General features: G+C 39.2%; 1 protein-coding gene across 1 annotated transcript in view; it reads right to left on the reverse strand.

Annotated features, from left to right (window-relative positions):
• Positions 1 to 6,676: 6,676 nt before the first annotated feature.
• Positions 6,677 to 11,752, reverse strand: part of LOC139372652 (uncharacterized) — a 52,643-nt gene continuing 47,567 nt past the window's right edge. The window contains exons 2-8 of the mRNA XM_071112428.1: positions 11,079 to 11,398; positions 10,798 to 10,862; positions 10,331 to 10,527; positions 8,415 to 8,653; positions 7,738 to 7,799; positions 7,330 to 7,478; positions 6,677 to 6,940 (exon numbers count right to left, since the gene is read on the reverse strand). Coding sequence (XP_070968529.1) covers positions 6,855 to 6,940; positions 7,330 to 7,478; positions 7,738 to 7,799; positions 8,415 to 8,653; positions 10,331 to 10,527; positions 10,798 to 10,862; positions 11,079 to 11,255 — 975 coding nt within the window. The 5' untranslated portion in view covers positions 11,256 to 11,398 and the 3' untranslated portion in view covers positions 6,677 to 6,854. The remainder of the gene's footprint in view (positions 6,941 to 7,329; positions 7,479 to 7,737; positions 7,800 to 8,414; positions 8,654 to 10,330; positions 10,528 to 10,797; positions 10,863 to 11,078; positions 11,399 to 11,752) is intronic.

The following is an 11,752-nucleotide window of genomic DNA, read 5'->3' on the forward strand; positions in this document are numbered from 1 at the left end:
TCTATATGTGACAGGTGTTTTCTAGATTTTTTAAGCCCATAACCTTATACTGTTGTTTCAAAGTAGATAGGTTTAAGACTACCAAATAACACTTTATGTGACCCTGGTTTAGCCCACTGAGGTAAAAGGTTAAACTTTGCCACCGCTAAGTGGACAGATGTGTGAAATTTGGCCCGCTGGCCCATGGAGTAACATAAGTAAGTTCTCTGTATTCTAAACCAGTGGTCACAAACCGGTCGAGGCATTACTGTCAATCACCAAATATTTCTGTAAAAAAACCAATGATAAAGCCTTTCGTTCCTATTTTTTTTTAATCGTTTTGCGCTTTTGCCAGTACTGTAGATGCACTTGATGCAGCAGCCCTAGCGCCCGGAAGGCAAAGTCTTACTTAAAAAAAAAAATAATAATGTGTCTGAAGGTAGAAGTCCGCCTACCAGGCAGTCCCAGAGAGCAAATCAAGTGCACCTATGGGACTACCGCTGGCCAATCAGATAGCTCACCGTGTTTATACAATTTCCTCGTACCACAGACTTTAAAAACAAATGGATCGCACAATAAAGTTGCTACTGTGAGATTTGAAAGCTTTTAAAAACATGACTTTAGGGAGACAACGAATACAGCTGTTTTTACCAGTAAGTTAATGTTTACGTTGTTATTCAGCAATTACTACGGCACAACCAGCACTGCAGCTGCAATGAAAGTGTTCCGATAAGCTTGCCTTGTTACTATTAGCGGCATGTCTTTTTTAATATCGGTGAATATTTAACTTTCTCTGGTTATAGGAGTAATAACATTAATTGGTGCTCTTAAGAGCCGGCTCTTGTAGGTAAACGTTGGGAGCCGTCTCGCATATCAGAAGAGCCGAATATATTTTTAAAAATATATATAAAAAAAATGAATATATGAATAATCTAAATATTTAAATGAATAGAATGAACTAATTCAAAGAACGAAAAAATACATTAAATAATTTAGGCCTAAATGCTCAAGCGCACACACATTCGTTCTGACTGTCTGCTCAGACTAACAGCCTCACCTGTTGTTCCTGTCAATCAGACACGCAGTGTCAACCAATGAACCAAAGATGCGTGAGGGAGGGCGGAGCCAACTCACTCACAGTCACACACTTAGCAGCGAGAAGAGAGGAAGGACAGCTGTGAAAACAACAGCTGGAAAATGATTCGGAAGCAAAGTAGCATTTTGATGCATTTTAATAATGTAGACAATATGTTAGAGCACAGTGTAGAATTTGCCAAAACAAAATCTCATATAAAGCTGGTTCTACGCACAACCTACACCGGCATATGCAAACTGTCCACCCAACTGTGAAGCTAGCTGTAGCGGAGCTTCGAGAAACTACCGGGCTTGCTACTGATAAGTGGTAGAGCCACTCCTTCAAGTAGGCCGACCCACAGCAATGCGGTCTTCTATGGACCAGGTTATGCCAAAGTCTATGTCTGTAGCAAAACAAGGCCAAATTGATATTGCATTGCCTAAAATGATTGCTACCGTTTTCCAGCCATTTTCGATGGTGGAGGACAGAGGTTTTAGAAATAGCAATAGTCTAAATCCAATGTACACAATTCCAAGCAGGAAAACCCTTTCAAAATCACTTATTCCACAACTGTACAAGAGCACACAGGCTTCAGTGCCAGAAAGAGTCCAAAAAGCTACTGCAGTTTGCCTTACCACTGACTGCTGGACATCAAGGGTAATCACTTCTTACATGTTGGCCACATGTCACTTCATTGAAGATTTTTCGATGTCTAGCAGTCTCCTGGACTGCTTTGAGTTCAGTGACAGACACACCTCAGAGAACTTGGCAGAGGAACTGTGAGAGTGGCCAGGGAATGGCAAGTGGTGTGCTGTGTTAGTGACAATGCAGCTAACATAACCAAATGGACCCATCATCCATGTCTTGCCCACACAATCAACCTGATTGTAAGAGACGCTCTGAAGGTGATGAAGCCCACTGTGGACAAAGTGAAAGCAGCTGTGGAATCCTTCCACAGGAGCACAGTGGGTGCTGAAAAACTAAAGTCTACACAACACCAGATGGGGATACCTGAGCTGAGGCTTAAACAAGACTGCACTACAAGGTGGAATTCAACATTGTATATGTTGAAGCGGTTTCTTGAGTCAAAGGATGCCATCATCTCTACCCTGGCCATTGTCAATGCACCTGTTGATGCTCTCACCCAAGAGGAATGGGAGGTGGTGAAGGAGGTGTGCAGAGTCCTGGAACCCTTTGAGCAGGTCACTGTGGATATCAGCGGAGAGAGGTACAATAAGCAGTTATTACTACATCATTATTTAATCCAGTATTACATACAGTTGAAGTCGGAAGTTTACATACATTTAGGTTGGAGTCATTAACTTCTTAAGGCTGCAGGGGCAGTATTGAGTAGCTTGGATGAAAGGTGCCCAGAGGTGCCCATAGTAAACTGCCTGTTCCTCAGTCCCAGTTGCTAATATATGCATATTATTATTAGTATTGGATAGAAAACACTCTAGTTTTTAAAACTGTCTAAATGATGTCTGTGAGTATAACATAACTCATATGGCAGGCAAAAACCTGAGATGAAATCCAAACAGGAAGTGGGAAATCTGATGGTTGGTCAATTTTCAACCCAGCCCCTATTGAATACACAGTGGGATATGGATCTGTTTGCACTTCCTACGGCTTCCACTAGTAGATGTCAACAGTCTGTAGAATCTTGTCTGATGCCTCTACTGTGAAGTGGGGCCGAAGGAGACATCAATGAGTCAGGTCTACCATGACCTGACCATGCTCTGACCATGCGCATTCACATGAGAGGGAGCTCTGTTCCATCGCGCATCTGAAGTCAATGGAATTCTCCGGTTGGAACGTTATTGAAGATTTATGTTAAAAACATTCTAAAGATTGATTCAATACATTGTTAGACATGTTTCTACTGATTGTTACTGAACTTTTTGACATTTCGTCTGCTTTTAGTGAACGCGCTTCCTGACTTTGGATTTGTTTACCAAACACGCTAACATAAATGGACATAAATGGACATTACCGAACAAAACGAAAATTTATTGTGGAAGTGGGAATCCTGGGAGTGCATTCCGACGAAGATCAGCAAAGGTAAGTGAAGATTTATAATACTATTTATGAGTTTTGTTGACTGCACAATTTGACGGGTAACTGTATTACTGTCCTTTTGTGGCTGAACGCTGTTCTCAGATTATTGAATATTGTGCTTTTGCCGTAAAGCTTTTTGAAGCCTGACACAGCGGTTGCATTAAGAACAAGTGTGTCTTTAATTCTATGGAAAACATGTATCTTTCATCAAAGTTTATGATGAGTATTTATGTTATTTGACGTGGCTCTCTGCAATTTCTCCGGATATTTTGGAGGCATTTCTGAACATGGCGCCAATGTAAACTGAGATTTTTGGATATAAATATGAACTTTATCAAACAAAACATATATGTATTGTGTAACATAAAGTCCTATGAGTGTCATCTGATGAAGATCATCAAAGGTTAGTGATTCATTTTATCTCTTTCTGCTTTTTGTGACTCCTGTCTTTGGCTGGAAAAATGGCTGTGATTTTGTGGTAACCTAACATAATCGTTTGTGGTGCTTTCGCTGTAAAGCCTAATTGAAATCGGACAATTTGGTGGGATTAACAACAAGACTACCTTTAAAATGGTATCAGATACATGTATATTTGAGGAATTTTCATTGTGAGATTTCTGTTGTTTGAATTTGGTGCCCTGCACTTTCACTGGCTGTTGTCATATCATCCCGTTAACGGGATTGCAGCCATAAGAAGTTTTAAAAGTCACTTTTCCAACAATTGTTTACAGACCAATTATTTCACTTATAATTCACTGTATCACTATTCCAGTGGGTCAGAAGTTTACATACACTAAGTTGACAGTGCCTTTAAACACCTTGGATTCCAATTATGTCATGGCTTTAGAAGCTTCTGATAGGCTAGTTGATATCATTTGTGTCAATTGAAGGTGTACCTGTGGATGTATTTCAAGGCCTACCTTCAAACTCAGTGCCTCTTTGCTTGACATCATGGGATAATCTAAATAAATCAGCCAAGACTTCAGAAAAAAACTGCAGACCTCCACAAGTCTGGTTCATCCTTGGGAGCAATTTCTAAATGCCTGAATGTACCACGTTCATCTGTACAAACAATAGTACGCAAGTAGAAACACCATGGGTGTCACGGCTCTCATCGTAATGAGGATCAGACCAAAGCGCAGTGTGGTAAGTGTTCATGATTATTTATTAACCAAAACACTTGAACAAAATAACATCGTGAAGAAACAGTTCTGTAAGGTACATAAACTATACAGAAAACTACCCACAAAACACAGGTGGGAAAAAGGATGCATAAGTCTGATTCCCAATCAGAGACAACGATAGACAGCTGTCCCTGATTGAGAACCGTACCCGGCCAAAACATAGAAACAGAAAACATAGAAATAACGAAACTAGAATGCCCACCCTAATCACACCCTGGCCTACCCAAAATAGAGAATTTAAGCCTCTCTATGGCCAGGGCATGACAATGGGACCACGCAGCCGTCATACCGCTCAGGAAGGAGACGTGTTCTGTCTCCTAGGGATGAACGTACTTTGGTGTGAAAAGGGCAAATCAATCCCAGAACAATAGCAAAGGACCTTGTGAAGATGCTGGAGGAAACAGGTACAAAAGTGTCTATATCCATAGTAAAACGAGTCCTATGTCGACATAACGTGAAAGGCCGCTCAGCAAGGAAGAAGCCACTGCTCCAAAACCGCCATAAAAAAGCCAGACTACGGTTTGCAACTGCACATGTCTGGTTTTAAGGGTCTCTTTTCCAAGCTTAAAATGATAAACATTCAAAATTGGCCATGGTGTCAGTTCAGTGTGACTTCTGCCTCACTCAAAACAACAGAAAACTCCGAACTGGAAAATCTGATTTCAGTGAGTTCAAGACAACTGGGAACTCTGAAAAATAAACGAGCACAGACTGGAAGAATACGTTTTGAACAGTCATGCAACTCGGAATTGCAAGTCGGGAACTCAAGACTCTTTCTAGAGCTCCGACCTGAAGATCACTGACATCATCATGATTCAACCTTGTTTTTTTCAGAGTTCCCAGTTTTCTTGAAAGCACCATAAATACAGAGAATGCCAGACTTTGATGACAAAGTTTGTTGAAAATGTTTTCCCACGAAGGACCGCCGCATCACCTTCCTGTTCAAGTGAGCACAGCACAACAAGGCGAGCCCAAAAATCTATTGTATGCTGCTGCATAAATGATGTAATATGGGGAAAGGAGGATACCTAGTCAGTTGTCCAACTGAATGTATTCAACTAAAATGTATCTTCCGTATTTAACCCAACCCCTCAGAATCAGAGTCAGAGTGGCGCGGGGGGCTACCTTAATCGACATCCACGGCGCCAGGGGAACAGTGGGTTAACTGCCTTGCTCAGGGGCAGTACGACAGAATTTTACCTTGTGAGCTTGGGGATTCGATCCAGCAACCTTCCCAATTCTCTGAACACTAGGTTATGCCAGGGAGATATGTATAGTGTAGCTAAGAAAATAATAATAAGTGTATGTTGTGTAGTAAGCTGTTAGTAGCCCATGTGCCTCACCCTAATAATTTGGTCCAGTTTCTCCTCCTAATTTTGCCTACTGTACTGACTAGGGGGTGCACATGTAGCCTATAACCTGTTTTAGAGAAAGGTAATCATCAAATATTGTAAGAGCTTTCATTATCTGCTCACATACCCCTGCTATTTATCCTACGGTTCTGACTTGGTGTGCAGGAGAATACTGTAAGAACGGCCCATGTTCTCAATTCTGTTACTGTACATTTTAATAGGGCTGAACAAATTGTTATATTGACTACATCCGTCCTAGCGCTCTCATGAATGTCATAATCAAAATTATGGATTGCCTCTTATCCACTCATCGTCCCCTTATGCCATAGTTTGTACATCTCAATTGTCAGTAGAAACCACATTTGTTTAAGCAATATCTGCAATTTGTTTTTGAAAGGCACTCATTTTTTTATTTTTTTAAAATGTTGTTTACCTTTATTTAACTAGGCAAGTCAGTTAAGACGAAATTCTTATTTTCAATGACAGCATTGGAACAGTGGGTTAACTGCCTGTTCAGGGGCAGAACAACAGATTTGTACCTTGTCAGCTCGGGGGTTTGAACTTGTAGTCCAACACTCTAACCACTAGGCTACCCTGCTGCCCCAAGGCTGAATGAACTGTTTCGCTGCTAGACAAGGCTCTGCTGATAGTGTTGGGACTGCTGTTTGGACTGTGCTGTTGGGAATGTTTTATGTAGGACCTAACAGTGTGTGGGCACCATTTGTCACCATTACAGTGCAATTAATGTATTGTTTAGTGTTGTGTTGTATAGTGGGTTTGCTGGCAAGCATCTACATTTTTTTTTATTTTGCCCCACAACCAAAGAATATCTGATCATGGAAGAACATCAACTCTTACATTTCAATACATTTTCTGCCACTGATGAGTACAAATGAGTACAAAATGACTGGGATGCACTTCTAAATCATTAAAGACATTAAATTATAATCTGCTAATCCTCATTTGGTTGGAAAATAAACTTTTCAATGTAATGTAAGACAAAGTAAATGTACCACAGCAATAAGCTCCAATTGTTTAGAATAGGTTTATTTCAATTTGAATAATGAGTATAATAACTATAACTATAATGAGAATCAACTTAGGTTAACAAATACTGATTAAATAGGTTGCCATTACATATGATGGGAGTGGGGGACATGACATTTTCAAAGTTAAGATATTTCATACTGCTGCTTGCTGCTGAGACTAGCTTGACAGCAGCAGCGACAACACCACCAGACAGGAAGCAGTGAAGAGACTGGTCTTGCTGCTTATTCCACTTGAGGTCACAACTGCATAGATAAAGAGAGAGAAAGTGAACATGAAAGGGAAATATGTATTTGCCAACCTGTTACATGATTATTGTGAATAAGGCCTGTACATATTTACTGTTAAATATTTACACACACATACACATGGATTTAGTACTGTAGATATGTGGTAGTGTTGGAGTAGGGGCCTGAGGACACAGTATGTTGTGAAATCTGTGAATGTATTGTAATGTTTTTTTAAATTGTATAAACTGCCTTTATTTTGTTGGACCCCAGGAAGAGTAGCTGCTGATGGGGATCCATAATAAATACAAATACTGTTACAATAACCTTGTTTTCACCATATAGAACCCTAGATAATGGCATACAAAATATGAATTTACCATAAAGCATGAACAATATTTTTTTACCTTCACCGCTGACAGTAACTGACGTGGGGTTGATGTTGAAAGCTGTGATGTTTTGTGCAGCCTTTATCAAAACGATGCCAATTTCCTTGGAATTTGGCACAGCGGAGGAGCTAAATGCTAACTTCATGGTGTTAATGATTGATCCATTTCTGGGAAAAAATTTGAGATTGTTTTAATGACAGTTGAGCCTTGCAATGCAGAACTACAATATATTTTCATAATTAAATATTTATTTACTTTAAAAAGGAATTATATGAGGTATACTTTTTTTATCAATTATTTATTTATTCCTTTTGTTTAATGATGTAGCATGTTTATATCCATTTTCATGAAATCTGTATACGGTTCTTTGGCTGTAGAATTCAATTAATTAAAATCAACATAATCAATTGAATGCAAACAAATCACCTGAATTTTATTACTGTCAAACTGTTGAAAGAGGCGAAAGCTGATCGATAGAAAGGTTCAAGCTGGAATGCAAAAACATGTAAAGTTTAGATCAACAAGTACATTTTTTTAACCTTTATTTAACTAAGCAAGTCAGTTAAGAACAAATTCTTATTTACAATGATTGTCTAACCGGCCAAACCCTAACCCAGACGACGCTGGGCCAATTGTGCGCCTCCCTATGGGACTCCCAATCACGGCCGGTTGTGATACAGCTTGGAATCAAACCAGGGTCTGTAGTGACACCTCTAGCACTGAGATGCAGTGCCTTAGACCGCTGAACCACTCGGTATTCCATACATACTAGTCGTATGTAGGGGATACACATGGTATACACCGTCCAACCAAATGCGTACTTGCAGGTTCCTTCTCGACAATGTAATAATAATAAGAAATAATAAAAGATAATTGCTCTCTAGAGTATAATATTAGCACAAGTATAATAGACGAAGGTGCAATTTATAGTCAAATATTTACACGTGTTTTGGGGAAGGGGGGATTGGGGGGAAAGTGTTTAAATTATGCAGTATTTAGCAATCATAATAAGAGTCAACTGAAAGGTGATTATTACTGTATTCTACCCCTCTCATCACGACCTTCCCACATTTGTGTTCTTCTCATTCCTTCAGGAGGCTCACCTGTGCTTTAATCAGTGATGCTCGAGTTTGAAAGGCCTGAGAGGATGAGGTTGATAGGTCGGAGATAAATGTTTCTCCTTTGGACGTGAACTCCACAGACACTGTAGTGAGTGTATTTGTGGCCACAGAGGTAGTGGTGGCAGCAGCAGTTGTAGTGGTTGGAGCAGCTGGGACAACGGTTGTGATGACAGGAGTAGCCGTTGTAATTGTGGTGGCACCTGTGGATGTATTTGGGACCCCTGTGAACAGAAAATGAACGAAATGTGAACTTTGTGTATGACCTGACAGTTTGTCTTTTAGAACTGTCAAATTTGAATTAGACATTTTAATATCAAAACTTTTTTAGAAAGATTTGAAGTTAAAATGTACTTGTGATGTACTACTGTGTACAACTTGATAACGTGGGATGTCTCTCCAGGATTGTCTCTTATTTGGTGCAATATACTTGCCGCTCAAATTAGAATATTATCCTAAATGCAATCATAGGTTTAAGAAACGCAACAGATTGCAATGTTTAATGTATATTATATGAAACAACAGGTTATTGAGAAAGAAACCCTTCACCAGGCATTTATAGTATTGCTTTCCAGTGTATTTATATAAAAATAAAAAAATGTAATCCAACAGTTTGAAATGCACTTCTGGAAGTTCTATCTAGCAACAACTCAACTGTAGTTATAGTAGGAACAGCAGATGTAGGACCACCTGAAATAAAATGATATCTTATTATTAATCCTTAAGAGTCTACTGAGGCAGCCGTTCGTCAATCTAAGTAACATCATAAAAAAATCCCCGTCAAAATCCATCAGTTTAAACTAGAGATTTGTGCCAATCCACCGCATCCGCTTATGTTGGCCTTCCGCATTAGCGGTGGAAGGTGGCTGAGCTACAGCACTTTTTAGGGCCTTATTTCCATTATTTGACAAATTTGAGTACTGTTACCAGTCACTTTCAAGTTTAGCTACCTTTGTTGGTGTCTTGCCTAAATTGCTCCACAATTGTATTGCGAATGTGTGAATCACTGCATATTTTGACATTTAACTATTTATGTAAATTCAATGTTTTTTTAACATACACAGCCCTTTTGTCACAGATCTATTGTTTTTGCACTTGTACCTATGGTCAGATGACATGACAATAGAGCACTTTGGCCACGTACACCAATGGTGGCTTTGGCCTTCAAAAGAACGATGTATATCCAGAAGGTATCTCATCCCTACTGTAAAATCTGATGGTGGATCTTTGATGTTATGGGGCTATTTTGCTTCCACTGGTCCTGAGATCCTTTTTAAAGGTGAATGGCATCATGAACTTTACCAGGACATTTTAGAAAAAAAACCTGGTTACCTCTGCCAGAAGGCTTTAACTTGGCAACAAGTGAATCTTCCAGCAAAACAATAACTCCAAACACACATCAACATACAAAAAGAAATGGTTAATTGACCACAAAATCTATATTTTGCAATGTCCATATCAGTCTCCGGACTTGAACCCCATTGAAAACCTGTGGTTTGAATTAAAGAAGGCAGTCCATAAGCGCAGACCAAAGGGTACTAGGATCTGGAAATAATCTGAATGAAGGAATGGTCAAGATCCCTCCCAATGTGTTCTTCAGTCTAATAAAACATTTTAGAAAAAGTCTAAGTGTTGTTTTTGAGATTCAGGTTGCTGGAGTATTGAAACAGGGGATCGTATCTATTAGAGATATTTTTTCATTACTTGTTCAAAACAATTGTCAAATAATGTCAAATAATATCATTTGTAAAATGTCTTTGATCACACAATAAAGGTCCGTATTTGTGTAATTTATTTTACATAGTCTTTTTGCTTATTGTTTTTCAAGGGATCCAATAATTCCGGACCCCACTGTATGTCAACGGATCATTTTGGTGAATCCATTTCATAGGTTTACTTACTGATAATAGTGATGGAGTTTGGAACCACAGAGAGGTTGAAGGTAGAGTTTGGATTGGTCACAGCCTCTTTCAGTGTGTCTTTAATGTCAATGTCCTTGGGCATAGTTGCATTAGTGATAGTTGCAATGGCGGTCTCATTGAACACCACTTCCAGCTCCACCTGTGTGTCTGCTGCCATACGAGAACGGAACACTGGTCTGCAAAGGGCACAAATTTCAGATGTCAAGGGTCAAATCAAAAGCTGACTGGAAAGTGGACAGTCATGCATGTCCAGCTTGCACCTAAGGTCATAACAATATCATCACAATGGAATCAACATAGAAAATATCCTGATGACAAGAATGTTGACTGGTGAATGTTTTTAAATGCAATATAATGCTTAAAATATTATTTTGAGAAATACTTTTTCAAGCTATTGGATAAATTGAATCAAGCTACTTTAGAGGTAGAATAGAATAGAATATTACATGAATGAAATGACAATCGTCCGGATGAAAAAAATCCCATATTTTGCTCGATAGATCACGTCACACTGTTTGAGAAAAGAACAGACAACATTCATGGACTATAGAATAGAATGAATAATGTTCTACATACAAAAAAACTACATTTCTGTTGTTTTATTTTCTGTCACTTTATTTAAGCTTGATATGAGGTAAAAAAAGTAACTCTGTCCCAGTACGTCGACCATATTCTCAGTAATAATCAAAACAAATAAATACAAGAAAGATATGATCACAGGACTTACCACTGAAGTAATGGTTACCGCAAGTGTTTGAAATTCTGTGCTTTGAGGATTACTCAAAGCTGGTACAAAAACCTCTTGTATGGTGAGTTGTAATGTAACCACTGCAAGATGTGCAGTCGTTGTGGTAGTTGTTGTCGTAGTAGTAGAAGTAGTTGGAGTTGTGCTGGTAGTTGTCATAGCCAATGTTGGTGCTGTGCTTGAAACAGTAGTTGAGGGGGCCACAGATGTGGTTGTAGTTGTAGAACCAGTAACAGGAACAGTGACGGGTTCTCCAGTTGGTATTGTGATGGCAGAACCAGGTACTGTGGTAACAGGAACAGCTGTTGTTGAAGGGGCAGTTGGGGAAAAAAGGACACTCTATTACTATTTGAAAGATGCTTCAATTGAAACTTGTGCTTAAGCTGTACTGGTGAAATACTAGTGTGTGCCTTTAAAGTAATATTCTCTGAAATATGTGCAGCTGCATAACATATCACCAACCGACTGAGATGAATGTAGTGGTTGTGATTCCTTTTGTTGTTGATGTTGCAACAGGTGTAGCTGTTGTATTTGTCGAGACATCTGTGGCTGTGCTTGAGGTCCCTGTGAAGAGAAAATACCAGTAATGAGAGTTCATACCGAGAATACATTGTACGAAATTTCACCGATTTTGGTGGGCTACATGATAACATGGG

The sequence above is a fragment of the Oncorhynchus clarkii genome, chromosome 18, assembly GCF_045791955.1.
Source record: "Oncorhynchus clarkii lewisi isolate Uvic-CL-2024 chromosome 18, UVic_Ocla_1.0, whole genome shotgun sequence".
Lineage (NCBI taxonomy): Eukaryota > Metazoa > Chordata > Actinopteri > Salmoniformes > Salmonidae > Oncorhynchus > Oncorhynchus clarkii.